The sequence below is a fragment of the Papaver somniferum genome, chromosome 5 (assembly GCF_003573695.1).
Source record: "Papaver somniferum cultivar HN1 chromosome 5, ASM357369v1, whole genome shotgun sequence".
NCBI classification, from domain to species: domain Eukaryota; kingdom Viridiplantae; phylum Streptophyta; class Magnoliopsida; order Ranunculales; family Papaveraceae; genus Papaver; species Papaver somniferum.
The window spans coordinates 125,073,903-125,090,450 of NC_039362.1; the positions used below are offsets into that span (position 1 = coordinate 125,073,903).

Genomic DNA, 16,548 nt, shown 5'->3' on the forward strand with positions numbered 1-16,548 from the left:
TTGAGAGACCAAGATAGCTCAAAAGATTTGGATTCAAGAAGAATCGTTGTTGAAGATTTCATACTGAAAAAGATTAAAACTAAGAAAAATGAAAAAACAAAGGCGAGAAAGATCTCTACTAACCAATAAATCTCGGCCCCAAGGGGAAAGATCCAGAGATCCGTCCTTGGACATCGGAGAAGTTCAGTGTAGCACACTCCTAAATTGAATCACATCACAAGGATTGAAACGATTAGGAGGCTGAGATAAAAAACCAGAATGGTGAAAATCGCCATGAGAGAGAAGCTCCGTGAAAATTGCACTTATTACAAATAGCCCTCCGAATCAAGAAGTTTGATCAGTTAGCATGGCAAACAAAGATAACTAAAAGATTTTTGTACTTCCTCAAGAATTTGGCAGTTCCCTCATAAATTACCCAATGCTACTTTAGGATTGACGTGGCAAAAGCCTACCAATTGCTACGACCAACTAACACGTGACTAGAAAGTCATTATCACGTTCATAGCATAAAAAAGATGGATCTACTATCAGCCGTAGCAAATTCTCCTCCTGTCGTGGCAAATTAGTGACATACTGCCACGGCTGAATTTAAGTTGTGGAAATATGTCATCAATAGCCACGAGTTAGATGAAACCGTGGCAAGAAGATCGTGGCTAAAAGTTAACATTTTTGTAGTGTTCCAAACATCTTCAAAATCAATATATCATAAGCATCATTCCTTATAGTGCACTTCATTCTGAAACTGCAGCCATGAGTCAATTGTACTACTACTCTATGTTGAAGTTCATAAATAACATCAAACATTGATCGGTTTCTAGAAAACCAAACTTCAACCATCAAGCTAAAGGCTGCTACTCTCCAGATTTGCTTCATTGTGGGACTTTTTTATCTTACCAAATACAAGTATATCAGAAGATGATGTTGGATTTCAACTGCCTACTTGTTCAGTTGTAAGTTATTTTCCTTCTGACAGAGAGATATATCTGTAGGATAAAAGGATAAATTTATTTGTAATTAGTAAATAATAATCCATAGTTGTAAATACACATTTTAGGTTCATAGATGACAGATAAAGTAAAATTAGTGATCCAAGAGCAATCTTAAAAAGAATGGATAAGCATTAGTAAATATAGGCTATGACTATTTTCAGCAAAAATTTAGTTATGCGCCTCATTACACAATTCAATTAAATACTAAATTTAGATTACATTTGCAATTACAGATAGTTAGTATAGCAAAAGAAGCTAATCCAAAAAAAAGATAGTGTCTATAAAAGCTAAAGATTTCAATGATCTTTCCACAAAAAGAAGTTTGGAGGTTTCTTTTTTCTTTCTTTTTTTTATAAGAAACCATCGAAGACTTCTTTAGTTCATTTTGCAGCAATGGCTGTAGGAGGTTTTACTTCAACTGATGACTCGAAAGATTATGGCGGAAAAGTTACAATGTTTGTGTTGATGTCTTGTTTGGTTGCTACCAGTGGTGGTCTAATCTTTGGTTATGACCTTGGAATTTCAGGTATGCTGCAAATTCTTTATACTTATGACATTGTCTTGCATCATGTGCATGACCTTCAATCTTCTTGTGGTTTATATCTTTTTTGATTTGTTATTTGGTTTACTTTTGCAGGAGGTGCGACATCCATGGACGAGTTTTTGATTGGTTATTTCCCATCAGTGTACCATAGGATGCACGATGCAACCGAACATCAAAACCAATACTGCAAATTCAATAGTCATTTATTGACGAGTTTCACTTCTTCACTCTACATTGCAGCTTTAGTTGCATCTTTCTTTGCCTCTGCAACGACAAGAGTCTTTGGTAGAAAAGTTTCTATGCTTGTAGGAGGAGTTGTATTTTTAGTTGGTTCTGCACTCAATGGTGCTGCCAAAAACGTTAAAATGCTTATCATCGGCCGTATACTTCTTGGTATTGGAATTGGATATGCCAATCAGGTGAGTTATCCTGAAAATAGTACTCCATTGTATATCTGGTAGCCCTTGATTTATCCATCGGAAATACATACTCTTCTAGAGATTTACCTAATGCATGCATGAGAATGTTTCTACAGTCTGTTCCTATATATCTATCCGAAATGGCGCCACCAAGATTAAGAGGAGCACTTAACATGGGGTTTCAGTTGGCCATTACAATTGGAATTTTAATAGCAAATCTTGTGAACTACGACAAGACTAAGATTAAAGGTGGATATGGGTGGAGAGTATCACTAGCTCTCGCAGCTGTCCCAGCCGTCCTAATGACAATTGGTGCATTTTCCTTCCCGATACTCCAAATTCTCTCATTGAAAGAGAACACCAAGAAAAAGCGAAGGCAATGTTAAAGAAAATTCGTGGTAGCGAGAAAGTTGAAGAAGAATTTCAAGACTTAATCGACGAGAGTGAAGCATCAAAGAAGATAGAACACCCATGGAGAAAAATACTGGAACCGAAGTATAGACCTCAGCTCATCATGGCCATTGTTATTCCATTCTTTCAGCAGCTCACTGGTATCAATGTCATCATGTTTTATGCACCGGTCCTCTTTAAGACTTTGGGCTTTGGTGATGATGCTGCTCTTATGTACGCTGTTATAACTGTCCTTGTTAACATGTTTGCCACCTTTATATCTATTTCCACTGTTGATAAGTGGGGTAGAAGATTCTTATTCCTCGAAGGCGGCCTTCAAATGCTTGTTTGCCAGGTAAAATCCTATTCCAAATCTGTACTAATAGACCCGTTGGGATTCAACTAATATTTTTCCAACATATGACAGGTTTTTGTTGGAGTCATCCTTGGTCTAAAATTCGGAGTCGCTGGTGTCGGATCAATGTCAAAGGGCTACGCCGATCTTGTTTTGATCTTGATCTGTTTGTATGTTGCCACATTTGCATGGTCATGGGGACCATTGGGTTGGTTAGTACCAAGTGAAATCTTCCCTCTAGAAATTAGATCAGCAGGATAAGCCATAAATGTGTCAGTGAACATGTTCTTCACATTCATCATCGCTCAAGTCTTCCTCACCGCGCTTTGCTACCTGAAATTCGGCCTCTTCTTTTTCTTCGCTGGTTTCGTTGTTCTAATGACACTCTTCATCTATTTCTTCTTGCCCGAGACAAAGAATGTGCCTATTGAGGAAATGAATGGTGTGTGGAAGAAACATTGATTCTGGGGTAAATACATTCCAGATGAAGCAGTCATTGGCAGAAATAATCATTGAAATGTGACTAAAATAAAATAAATTTACGAAATTTTTCCATGAAATCAATCAACATTGTTGTGACAGCGTATGGGAGAAGCACAAAAAAAAAGTACTCCTCTATGATTATCTTCATTAGTGTTCAAATTAATCCAAAACTTAAAAGTTCCACACATATTGTGAGTTTCGTATGGTCTATGAAGGTCTTTACAATTTTGGACCCTCTTGTTCTCGGAAGTTTTATCTCTGCAGCTACAGGTCAGGTCCCATAATTTCCTCATCCAGACTTTTTTTAGGGGCACCGAATTAGGTCGCAAGTGAGGTGTCCTGATTCCTAATATTCTCTATAGGGGCAACCTCAATTCCTCAAAAGACCCCCAAACCTAGCCCCTGAAATAGAGCGGTGAAGGCAAGAGAATGGAGACTCAAACTGCTTCACACAAGATGGAAGTAGCGAGGGAAAAAGAAGAAGAAGAGATGGCAGCTCCTACTGCTTCAGAGAATATGGAAGTAGAGATGGAAAAGGAAGTAGAAGAAGAGGATATGGCGTCTCCAACTGCTTCACAGAAGACAGGTTTTTATTTTTTCTTCTTTTACTTATGACTCAAATTTAGAGCGATTCAACATTAGCAGAACGTTTAATCAGGGTTCTTTCAAAATTTTGTTGATAATTCCTACAAATTCTGTTATTCCCATTATATGATTTTACCCCTTATGATGGGGTTTATCATCCTAGTGAACATTGTGGCAACTTTTAGGGTTTTGTCATAATTTAGCTTGCCCATGACTGTAGGCACTATATAAGCACTACTAGTTAATAAGATATTTCATATTTGGGAGTTTGATGAACTATTTGATTCCCTTCTGATCAGGTTGTTGATTTGTGTTATTATTCAGTTTCTGATGATGATGAAATAGACTATTCTGTCAAGCCAGAGTTCTATGATCCAAAACTTGATAATAAAGATGAGTTATGGGTTCAGAAGGAAAGAAAAGGTCGTGATTCTGATGCTGTTCTTACTTGCCCTGCTTGTTTTACGACTCTTTGCTTAGAATGTCAAAGGTATGCACATTTGATTCATCTAATTAGTCATATTACAGATTATCCTGTATTTGAGATTTCGAATGATTATATGACTTTAGATATCTAAGGCATAATTGATAATTGTAATGGTAGACACCTTTGATTTCTTCCATTCTGTGTGCCTGAATTCAAGTATCCACAATTTTTCTCGTATTTATGATAAGCTGCCATATAGTAGCATATCCACATGCAAATACCCAAAAGTGTCTGGAAGGAAGTACTTGGAAATCTTTTTTGAAGTTTTTACCATGTTATAAAGCTTAAAATATCCTCCTTGCTTCCTTCGAATGAGTTGATAATAAAGTTGTAACGCCTAATTGCTTATGTGCAATGGGGTGTTATATTATGCGGACTGCAGTCCTACATACACATTAGCAGAGGCTTGTGCATTGTGCGATTGACCAACTTTAAGTAAAGTACTAAAATGTTGTTGCAAAAATACAGTCGTCCTTATAGGTTTAGTTTAATCAGAAAATTGCTTATCATGGTGTAAATAAGAACTTGGTTCTGCAAGTAGATCAAATGAGGTTCAGGCCGAGTCTATCAATGGGGTTGGGAGTGTTTTTATTTAGGGAATCAACCGTGGGGTAGTTGTGAACTGTTTGAGTTGCTTAGGTTCCTGAAATCAACCCCAGGAAAGCAGTAAAAGACAGCAAAAAACTTATAATAAACCATTCATTCTTTATGGTGAAAAGCTATGGATGAATTGTCATTAAGAGGCTCTTGTGAAACTCTAGCGATCCTAGATGTAATCCTTGGACTTTTGGTTTAAAATAATAAGATGAAAGGGTCTACCCTTGCTGGGGTTGTTAGCTACCGAAAGTCACTTTCAGCGTCGAACTTAAAGAGCGCTTGAAAGAGAAGATAAAGAAAATAACCAGAGGTTTCTTTTACACTTTCATTACATGTCTGTGTCTCAGGAAATGTTTCTGAACTTGATACCCTTTATCATATCTAGTGATTATGGATTCCTTTCTCAAAAGGTTTACCTAGTGGAACGAGAAGCACACAATCCTAATTTGGGTAAGACTATGTGCGACCTGAATCCTAAAGCCTAGACGAAAATAGAAAGCTTACTCATAATTATAAATCATCTCAACTATCTCAAGAATCAGTTGCAATCAATTTTCTTATGCATATCTGTCAAAAAATTCTTAAGGTAATATTTGTGTATCCCTTAACATGATCTGGTGTCTGTAGGCATGAAAAGTACCTTACACAATACAGAGCCATATTCATTGTCAACTGCAAGATTAAGATCAATCAAGTTCTACGGCCAAGTAATCAAAAACCAAAGACAAGTAAGAAACGTGGAAGAGAACGAGGTGGAATTGATGAAGTGGGTGCCTCAACTAAGGAAACATTTAAGCCTGTGTGTTGCGTAGTTTGCTCGACAGAAGTCGGTGTCATCGACGAAGATGAGGTTTATCATTTCTTCAATGTTCTTCCTGGTGAGTCGTAACTTTCTTGATGATTTACATTTCACAGAAATTTAACTTGTTTAAGCCCAATCTCAGAAGTTAGTTGTAGTATGTATACTAAGTTACTAACACAGTTACACTGCATTTATATGAAAAAAGAAGAAACAGAACAAGATACCCCAAAACTCATTTTTCTTAGTGCCGTTTCTTGTTTTATTGTTCATCTGGTTGTATGAATTTGCGTTGTATATCAAAATAGTCTGTGCTAGATGTAGTTATGATATGATAGGTTCTGGCTCTTTATCAAGTAAATGTCCTGAAATATGAAACCAGAACTCAGGTACACTATGGTGCCAGTTCTTCTGTCATAATCTCGTTTCTTTGCGAATGAAGGATTGAAGGGTTTCTTCTGTGTCTTTGACCATGCTAAATGATAACTTCAGAACTTAATGTGGAATATGGGGCATTTTACCATGCTATTGTTTTCAGATGTTTTAGTTTACTAATTTAATCGTGGCAAAGGCCAAAAAATAGCCTATCTTCTGATGATTTGATTTGTGGAGCTATCATCACAATCTCCAGTCCATATAAAAGTTCGTGACAGCCTGCTTGAGTACCCAACTAGGCGAAAAAGAAAGAAGGTCCCACCCTCTGAGAGGCCAGGACCAACCAGTCAAATAAGACGAAGAAAGGTCAAAACAAGTAACCTTTGTAATTTCCCTAGTCAATGTCGTCAACTCGTATTAAAAAAAAAATCGTACAAGACGTCATATGCTCATGTTTACTTGATCTAACTCCCATGTTTTTTTATTCTAGATCTTTTAGATATATTTTCTTAATTTGTTGGGTGCGTGAGTTATAACCCCAAATATGTCGCTATCCAGTATCCATCCACAAAAACTCATAAAAATAAAAATAACACAAAAATCCCAAAAATACAAAAATAACACAAGAACCTCAAAGAATTTCATAAAATTTAATGAAACATCATAGAATTTGATGAAACCAATTTTGAAATTTGGGGTTTTTGTATCAAATTTTAAAAATTTAGGGTTTGTGTATCAATTTTGTTTAACATGGAGTTTTAATGGATCCCAACATTTGAAGTGGATTTTTGTACCACAAGTTTGGTCACCTTGGGTTTTTATGACTAGTTCTGTAATTTGCTTAATGAGATCTTTTCTATGATAAAATCTTTCTAAATGGATAATATAAGCTTCATTTTTTATTTTTTTTTGATAATATTAGCATCATGGAACAATTGGGGTGAATGGTCCTATATAGCTAGAGCCAACTTTAAGATCCCAACTGGACACTAAAAGTATAAATCAGAAGCAAACATAAAAATTTAATCTTTTTTGCTTTTAGAAGTCGTTATGAAATTTTGAGTCCAAATTAATCTTTTGCTTTCTAACTCTATACAAGTCAAAAGTCACTTTTTAGTGTGCATGTAAACATGATATAAAAGAGTGTTGGATGTCATAAACAAAAGTTGATCCTAAAAATTAGAAGCAAAAACAATTTGCTTCACAAAAAGTAGATCTTTTTGTTTTGCTTCTACGAGTCATCCTAAAATTGTTTCCCAAGTCCCAACAATTCTCGTAAGAGTAAAATCTTAACTTGTACATCGTGCTTAAATATCAAAAATAGAATTCAGTTCCAAAAATCCGAAGCAAAGTTAACTTTTCGTATTTGTATTTTTAGATGTTATTCAGAAACTATAAACCAAGCCAGTAAAGTCTTTTGACACCACTGAAAGACAAAAGACAGAAACTTATCCAAACAATTCTTTTACCTTGCAAACACTGAACTCAACCAAAACAAACGGCCAGGATTTAGCAGCCTTAAACTTAAATAAACAATTCTTTTTTCCAAGAAACCGGTAAAGCCACCACCAGAGACCAAAGTAAACTCAACTGGTCAATATATTACTAATATAACTGTCAGTCTCACAGAGACGACAACTCTCTATATATTCTTTTGCTTTTTACTCTTTCGTATTTTTTCGAAATCCCTAGGGTTTTGATTTTGGGGAAAAATGGATGATAGACAGAGGAGATACATAGAAAGATCAAACAGTATGTTGAGAAGAGAAAGTAATAGTAAACGAGGGTTGGATGATTCTGAAGATGCTCCATCTCAACCTGATACTAAGAAGCGGCCTGCTCTTGCTAGGTATATATATATATATGTATATATCTTCTTTTCTCCCTTTCTTCCTGTGAATTGTTTTGGAATTCTTTGGGTTTCTGTGTTAAAATTAAGCTCAGTTTTAAAATCAAGTGCCCCTTTGGTTTGTTTTTGTGTTTTTTTTTCTGTTGTTTACTTATAAGATGAATTTTGTTAAGAATGGAACTTCTTCTTTTTGTTGTTGTTGCAGTGTGATTGTGGAAGCTTTAAAGATGGATAGTCTTCAGAAACTCTGCTCATCTTTGGAGCCTATTCTTCGTAGAGTTGTAAGATTATACATGAACTCATATTTCTGTGTTGATGTCTGTGATTAGATTGTACTATGTATGTGTTTAGTTTCTGTAGTGGTTAAATGATAAAGCGTGGACTGGCTTTTTAGCAACATCATCGATTTCGGTTTTTGTATCTATTTACTTTTAGTTCAATGTAGTATGAATTTTGGGATGGAGATTTACTTATGCTACAAATTGCACTGTATACTGCACCCCCTTTTGTCTAGTTATTAGTTATAATCTTTGTTTATTTACATCTCGTCATGTTGGAATCTTCTATCTTTGTTAACGTGTTTCCATTGCATTGCCATTTTTGTCTCTTTTTTTTTTCATTTTAATTGAAGCTCCTTGTAACTGTTTGTTTGTGGTAAATAGGTTAGTGAAGAGGTTGAGCGTGCTCTTGCAAAGATGGGCCCTGCCAGCTTGAATGGAAGGTACAGATTCTTATGATATTGTTATCCTTGAAAAAATCAATTAAGTAGAGGTGTAACTTGGCAAACCATGACTGACTTTGCGATTTTGAGTTGTGCATTATACATCTTAGGTATACATATCTAACAACTGAGCCTATGCAGGTCTTCTCCTAAACGAATTGAAGGTCCTGATGGGAGGAACTTGCAGTTACAGTTTAGGTCTAGGTTGTCCCTCCCCCTTTTTACTGGTGGGAAAGTGGAGGGAGAGCAAGGTGCTGCAATCCATGTTGTGCTGCTTGATGCAAATACAGGCCATGTTGTAACAGTTGGACCTGAGTCCGGCGCGAAGTTGGATGTTGTAGTGCTTGAAGGAGACTTCAGCAATGAGGACAACGACAACTGGACCCAAGAGGAATTTGAAAGCCGCACTGTTAAAGAGCGTGAAGGGAAACGGCCACTTCTGACAGGGGATTTGGTTCTGACACTTAAAGAAGGTGTAGGAACTCTTGGAGACCTGACATTTACTGATAACTCAAGCTGGATTCGCAGTAGGAAATTCAGGCTAGGGCTTAAAGTGTCCTCAGGTTACTGCGAGGGTCTTCGTATTCGTGAGGCAAAAACCGAGGCCTTCACGGTGAAGGATCACCGAGGAGAATGTAAGTTTTCACATTGTTATTTCCTCACTTATTGTCTTTTGCTACATGTTCAAATGTTGGTTGAATCTGAAGTTACTTACTTATCGTTTCACTTCAGTATACAAAAAACACTACCCACCAGCACTAAATGATGATGTTTGGAGACTGGAGAAGATTGGTAAGGATGGGTCATTCCACAAGAGGCTGAATAAGTCCGGAATATACACAGTGGAAGATTTTCTCCGCCTTGTAGTTAGAGATTCACCAAGATTGCGAAGTGTAAGCATGCAGAATTTTGTATTTAGTTGGTTACAGTTCCATGTTTCTTGCACTTTATGTTGTGATCTGAAGTTTCTCTTTTTTGGGTTTAGGTCCTCGGCAGTGGTATGTCAAATAAGATGTGGGATGTTCTCATCGAACATGCAAAGACATGTGTTTTGAGTGGAAAGCATTATGTTTTTTATGATGACGCGACAAGGAATGTTGGTGTTGTTTTCAATAATATCTACGAGCTGAATGGTCTTATTGCTGGTGGACAGTATCGGCCAGCTGATTCTCTTTCTGATAGTGAGAAGGTTAGTTTCAATTATTACCTGAATTCTAAATTCTGTCCTAACTTATCTACATGCACGATTCATCTCATCTGATTAGTAGAAAGTTTGACTGTTGTGCCAGACATTCTAGCTATGGTTAAACTATGAATTGGTTCCTATAATAGCTGCTCTTATTACTTTTATATAGAAAGTATAAACACCGTTATAAGCTTTTCAAGCTGTTTCTGAGAACTTAAGAAATACCTAATAGGAGAAACTTGGAGGCTAATAAAGAATTGTGGCATTGCAGGTATATGTGGATGCCTTGGTGAAAAGAGCATATGAGAATTGGACGCAAGTTATAGAATATGATGGCCAGGCCCTTCTAAGTTTTTATCAAAATAAACAACTGTGTGCTGCCTCTGAATCAGAAGTTCAACAAGATCATCATAATCAACAAGGGTCTCTTTTGACCTTTCCAGTTTCAGTTCCTCCACCACAACCATCACCACCTTCAGGCTTGCCCATTGGTGGTAAGCATTTTAGACAACGAAATAATGTTACATTTTGTTTGAATGCAATACTAGTTTGAAGAAAGGGTTTAGTAATTTTGAGACAGATGGACTAAGCCGCAAGGGTTTAGTAATCTGATTTGATTTGAAATCATCTTGCTCATGTTCATTTGATAGACTAAGCCGCAAGGTTGCTGTGCTCCTAAAGCTTTGCTCATTTAGAAATTAGGCTTGAGATTATTAGTCATCTGCAAACATCACTAGCTGCAAAAACTTAATATATGGCACTAAACTACATCATGACACCTGCAATCTTCCCTGCTTCACTCTTAATTATATTATTATCATGTTTATGTTTATAAGTACTTTATGAAGTTCCCTTCTAGGCCTTTATGTGGTTGTAATTAATGTGTTAGATTTGTTCTTTTGTAGGACACTTTGACAATACGCCAAATGGTTACTTGATGAATTCTCAACAAGTAAACTCAAATGTGCATACACAGTTTGATGGCTTTGTTGCACCACAGAACCAGCTCATTGGTGCTTCCCACCAACCTCCAATGACAGGACAGGACATTGGCATGGTCCCTGGTCAATCACAATCATCCACTTTAGGGTTTCAAATAGTAGGCCCATCAGTTGGGTTGTCAAATCCTACTTCTTTCAGCGAAGACTTTTTAACAGAGGAAGACATCCGAATGAGAAGTCATCAAATACTTGAGAATGAAGATGATATGCAGCAGTTACTTCGTTTATACAGTATGGGCAATCACAATTCTGCAAACCCAACTGATGATATTTACAATTTCACATTAAACAGTCCTTTCCCACCATCAACTAACTACAAGTACGACGAGGATAATAGTCGTTTGACAAGCAAATCTGGAGTAGTGGGGTGGCTGAAGATAAAGGCGGCTTTGAGGTGGGGCTTCTTTATTAGGAAACAAGCTGCTGAAAGGCGACGGGCTCAGATCGTCGAGTTAGACGATGAGTAGATTTCTTCTGCAGGTGCTGTGTGGGGGGTATATTATTTTGTCAGCCCTGAGATTAGGTTTCAAACTAAAATCAACATCTAGGAACTTACTCTAGCTGTGTTAAAGACAAGGTTTAATGGTCTCAGCTTGTGTTCGAGACTTTATATATATATTATTTGTATTTATGCTCTTCTTCCTACTGTTGAACCAGGAAAACTCTCCTAGTATTGGTGTACATTTGTTGCATGTACAGTTAGTTTCATATCTGGCTCAACAATACTAAAGGTTGCTTATGTTATATGACTGTTCATTGTTTATTCTGATAGATTGATTATTCTCCCCTACTCTGGGTCTGAGGTGGAAAGACAAAGGGATTTTGCAAGATGATTGTTTAATTCACTTTAATGCCGACCACTTTTGATAAACTCAGCATCTAGTGCCAAGAAGTGGGATCCAAAGCAAACTAGGAACCTTCACTGGCTTAACAAAAAAGTGGTGCAGTGATTCCAAACGGTCGGAATTATATTAAAATAAACTCAATATTCAACACCAATAATGCAATGCCTCAACGGCCTTTGCACAAATCACATCTACTTCTTTTAGAAGGTTATTATTGGGGCGTCACATTTCATTAGAGGGGTGTCACCTAATAGAACAAAAACGGGTCACCTATAAGTTATATCAAAAACTCCTTATCTCAAATAATTTTGTAATGACTAAACAATCCTTATTTAGTTAATTTTAATTTAATTTAATTAGATAAAAATTAAATTAACGAATTTTGTTGTATGCTTGGTGAATTCTAGGACAAAGCTTTTGTGTGAAGAAAAACTGACCGTAAAATAAACTTTTACGGTTGGAAATAATCCAAACCTGGATGTAAAATCACTTCTACGGTTGGAAATAATCCAAATCTAGACGTAAAATCAGATTCTACGGTTGGAATTAAAAGGAACCTGGACGTAAAATGAGCTTCTACGGTTGGAACTAATTCAAACCTGGACGTAAAACTACATGCAAATAAAATTCTACGGTTGGAATTAATCCAAACCTGGACGTAAAATCTCCAAACCTGGACGTAAAATCACTTCTACCGTTGGAACTTATAGAAAACTGGACGTAAAATCGGATTCTACGGTTGGAATTAAAAGAAACCTGGACGCAAAATGAGCTTCTACGGTTGGAACTAATCCAAACCTGGACGTAAAATTACATGCAAATAAAATTATAAGGTTGGAATTAAAAGAAACCAGGACGTAAAATCACTTCTAGTTAAAGGGTAATCTAGACATTTTGTATATGTGTTAGGATATCCCATAACCACTTTTTTGGACATTAAGAATCCAAATGAAGCCCCTCTATTGGAGTGTGACGCCCAATGATAGCCTTCTTCTTTTAGCATTTCTGTTTTAGTGAGTGATTTTGAAGCTCTTTCTCCATAACCAAAGCATCAACTCAGAAGGCTGGAGAAATGCTAAAAGCTATTAAGAAGTTGAAAAATTGGTCTAAGAAAAAGAAGAAAACCAGAAAGACACTTCCTCCTCAACCTTCTTCTCTCCCTGCTGCAACTAGTACTCAGTGCTGTTTCTGCTCCACAGTATGCCCCTCGGCCCCGCCTTTACCTCCATGGCTCGATTACGAACAAACACATAATACGGTTTCGGGTTCTTTGGTCTTTCAAGCTTCAAGTTTTAATTCTCCTTCTACATCAGAACCTGACAGATTTTCACCCTCGCAAGTTGTTTCTGACAGTAGTCCTTTATATTCACCATTACCAGCAGTTAGTAGTCAGCAATCTTATCAGCAATATATGGTTCCTAATGCTGCTTATGGTGTTCCAGTTTTGGATACTTCGCAAAGAAACGGTAGATCTGGTGGGGTTCTTGGATTTGTTATTAGTTTTGGTGCTCATTTTATCCGCTGTTTTTGTCCTTGTTTTTGTTTTTCAGAAGCCAAATGTTAATGTTAACAAACTGCAATAAGAATTTTAATGGAAGAAGTTCACATTGTACTATTGCAAGGAATTCCCTTACATTTGCGAGTACAGATAACAATTGCAGGTCTTCCATATTAAGTGCAAAAAACTTCATCTGGCAACAGTTTTGGTTTTGGCCAAAAAACTGCAAAAGGTACCATGGTGTTCCGCCAAGAATCATCATGGCACCATGGCAAGACCACATCGGCCAAGCGTACAAGATTTGTAGCCTGGGGAGGCTCAAAGACCATTCTGTTCTGTAATGGTGTTTCGAATTCCAAGCCACAGCTCTTGTACACTCAGCCGATGTTAAAGTCTGGAATGTTTCGGTATAAAAACGGAAGCTAATCGATAATGAGAGCGATGTGGGACAAAAACTTTGTAATTTCAAGTCTCAAACAGTACCTCTTTGAAGTCACTGGGTCAAATCCCGATCTGCGCATTCAAAATTACCAATTTGAGCAGAAGCATAATTATCGCCAAATTATAATGAAAAAAGTTCACATCCCTATTACAATTTATTTCAAAGCCTTAGGAGACCTAAGGCATGGCTTTGAGAGTACAAACTACAGACAACAAATTACAAGTCTTTCCATAAGAAGTGCATAAAACTTCATTTTCAATCTTTATATTTTTTTCTTAATATTTGCGATGAAAGAAATCGTGCATATTCAGTATCAGTCTTTGCAAACTATCTCTGCCAGAGTGTTGACATTCTTGGTGGAACTCCCATTCGGACCAACAGCATGTTTTGCAAAACCTCTGAGAGCACCAACCTTCTCTCTCAATTTCTCCTCAGAGAAGATCATATCTAAACATTTCATCGTTTCATCTTTCGTAAACACTCCATCTTTAACCCTAGTACCTATCCCCCAAACATCCGATACTAGACGGCAGTTAATTCTCTGATCACCGAAGCATGGCCGGCATATCATTGGTACACCAGCCATTATGCTCTCCATAACTGAATTCCATCCACAGTGTGTCACGAAAACACCGACTGCGTTGTGCTTAAGTATTCGTTCTTGTGGCGTCCATGGAGCGGTGAACCCTCTGTTTCTAGTTCTTTCGAGGAACCCATTAGGCAATTGACTTACCAGATGGTCTTTCAATGACCATATAAACGGCACACCACTTTCTTCTAATCCTTCTGCTAAGGCAGCAAGTTCATGTGGTGGTGGTGTGCTCATTGTACCGAAACTGATGTAAGCTACTGAAGTTGGGTTTTGCTTGTCTAACCAAGTAAGACAGCCATGAGGATCATCATGAGCATGCGACAGATTCTGGGAAGTTAGTGTAAATGGACCCATTGGCAGACATTTTACTGACTCGGATTTTAAATACTCCAGAGTCGGTAGGTCCAATTCCGCAAAGGAATTCATGGTAGTTGCTGCGGCACGCGGCAATGCTAGTCCCGTCTTATGCAACATAACTGCCAATTCTGATTCCCAACCTCCAAAAAGAACACCATCCGGCAAGTCTCCGATTTTTACAAACGATAATCCTGGAACGAAGTCCATCGGTTCTTCTTCACGTCCTTCAATTTCTGGCAAGTATCATTCCGTGTTAGAATAATTCAATATTAATACAACGTTATTTACAAAATCTAAAAACAATTTGTAGAAAAAACAAAATAAACAGGGTCAAATGTTGACTTTGACGGTCAAAGAAAAGAGAAAAATTGTAGAAAAAAATGCACAAAATTGATCAATTACCCCAATAACGACAATGTCCGGGGGAAAACGATATGTAAATTTTGATACTGTTTAAATGGACGAGAACGTAAAAATAGCAAGGATGTAAAAAGTTTCATCCTACCCATTTTCAAATATTTTTTTTTATTTTTAATTTACATCAGGATGCATCCAGTTTCTCCCTCGCTATTTTTTAAGTTTAAACCAAGATGAATCCAGATTCGTTCTTGCTAATTTTTTTGGTGTCCATTTCACTCATACTAATTTTTTTTTACTCGTCCGTTAAAACCATGTTTTAAAAATATTTGGACAATTGACCCATTTTCTCAAAAAAAAAAATAGGAGGAGGAAAATAAATACCATTAGGGCCAAGAGGTATGGATAGACGAATAAGATCAGTATGAAAATGAGCAGATAAAGAACAAGGACCACCAGCCCAGAATGAAACCCATGGTACACCCATTTGATCAGCCATATCACTAACAAAATACAAGAACGTATCACTTATAAAACATTTGATCATCTTATCGTGACCACCATACACTGAATCAACTCCATTTTTAAATTTCTCAACCATGGATTTGATAAAGGAAAAAACCTCATTCTTTGGATGCCCAGTAAAACTTTCCCCATCATCAACATTATATGGCTTAATATTTCTTGGAATATCATTTGGTGATGATGTTCCAAAAACTGATTGATTGGATTTAGATGTTGAGAAGAACGAGAATGTTAATGATGGTGCTTGTATTGCGAATCTACGTACTACGTTGAATAATGGTATTGCATGTGTTCCATATGGAAATGCCATTACCACTACATGGTTTGGCTTCATTGATGCCATTTTTTACTGAGAAAAGAAAGAGGTGAACTGGCCAATTGTACGGAGAGTGAGTGATGAAAATTTATATGGAGAGGCTGGGGGACGCGGAGGAATGGGGGCTAAAAGGAGGTTAGAGAATGTTTATTTTTAGAGGAACTAAGTAATATCACACCCGTGCAACAGATTGTTTGACAAATTAAGTCATATTAGATGACATCTTACAGCAAAAACTCGTGTTGGATAAGTCATTTTACCAACTTAGTTGTTTTGGAAGACAACTGCTATAGCTAATAATGTAAATTTTTTTGTTATTCTAAATCTTAAACAAATCCATTCAGGGTCGTCAAATTTTGGAAGGACCCAAACAGATGACAACCTAATCAATTTAAAGAAAATAGAAAGCATCCTTTTTTTTCCAAGATATAAATCAAGGATAGTGAACAATAAAAAATGAGATCAATTAATGGTTTAGTAATATTACTTTTACCAGTATTTGGTACATACCTATAGAAAGTATTTATTATATTTCGTTAACCCTCAAAAGTTTTGGTGCTGGAAATTTTCGAATTTAAGTCACTAATATCATCACTCAATGATTTTACCATTATATTACAGTGATATCTAGTGAAGTTGATCGTTAATCTTTAAAAGTTATCCTCCGTCTATTGTATTTGTTAAATCATAAAGTTATTATTCATCAATGAATTTGATTGATTTACTTTATAAACATTTTGCAACATGTGTACCATTGTGGTGACATTTCTTTTAGCAAACAACAGGATAAAAATGCTAAAAGAATGTGGGCGGACTTCACCAACTATTTTTTAGCC

The 16,548-nt window shown here is 36.7% G+C and overlaps 4 protein-coding genes and 1 pseudogene across 4 annotated transcripts; 4 read left to right on the forward strand and 1 right to left on the reverse strand.

Moving 5' to 3' along the window:
• Positions 1-1,382: 1,382 nt before the first annotated feature.
• On the forward strand, positions 1,383-3,213 carry LOC113279545 (annotated as a pseudogene).
• A 357-nt stretch (positions 3,214-3,570) lies between these two features.
• Positions 3,571-6,111, forward strand: LOC113277771 (E2F-associated phosphoprotein-like). The gene is made up of 3 exons (XM_026526767.1): positions 3,571-3,766; positions 4,090-4,255; positions 5,477-6,111. The coding sequence occupies exons 1-3, from the start codon at positions 3,610-3,612 to the stop codon at positions 5,736-5,738; spliced, it is 585 nt and encodes a 194-aa protein (XP_026382552.1). The 5' UTR covers positions 3,571-3,609; the 3' UTR covers positions 5,739-6,111.
• Positions 6,112-7,638: 1,527 nt separating this feature from the next.
• On the forward strand, positions 7,639-11,551 carry LOC113282607 (calmodulin-binding protein 60 D-like). Its single transcript, XM_026531652.1, has 8 exons — positions 7,639-7,872; positions 8,078-8,153; positions 8,535-8,593; positions 8,735-9,228; positions 9,326-9,486; positions 9,579-9,782; positions 10,051-10,273; positions 10,685-11,551. Exons 1-8 carry the CDS (start codon positions 7,736-7,738, stop codon positions 11,245-11,247), a joined length of 1,917 nt encoding a protein of 638 aa, XP_026387437.1. The 5' UTR covers positions 7,639-7,735; the 3' UTR covers positions 11,248-11,551.
• Positions 11,552-12,697: 1,146 nt separating this feature from the next.
• Positions 12,698-13,189, forward strand: LOC113279547. The gene has a single exon (XM_026528235.1). It carries the CDS (start codon positions 12,698-12,700, stop codon positions 13,187-13,189), a length of 492 nt encoding a protein of 163 aa, XP_026384020.1.
• A 689-nt stretch (positions 13,190-13,878) lies between these two features.
• On the reverse strand, positions 13,879-15,739 carry LOC113279548 (anthocyanidin 3-O-glucosyltransferase 7-like). Its single transcript, XM_026528236.1, has 2 exons — positions 15,256-15,739; positions 13,879-14,747 (listed from the first exon to the last, which is right to left on the reverse strand). Exons 1-2 carry the CDS (start codon positions 15,737-15,739, stop codon positions 13,879-13,881), a joined length of 1,353 nt encoding a protein of 450 aa, XP_026384021.1.
• Between the last annotated feature and the right edge of the window lie 809 nt (positions 15,740-16,548).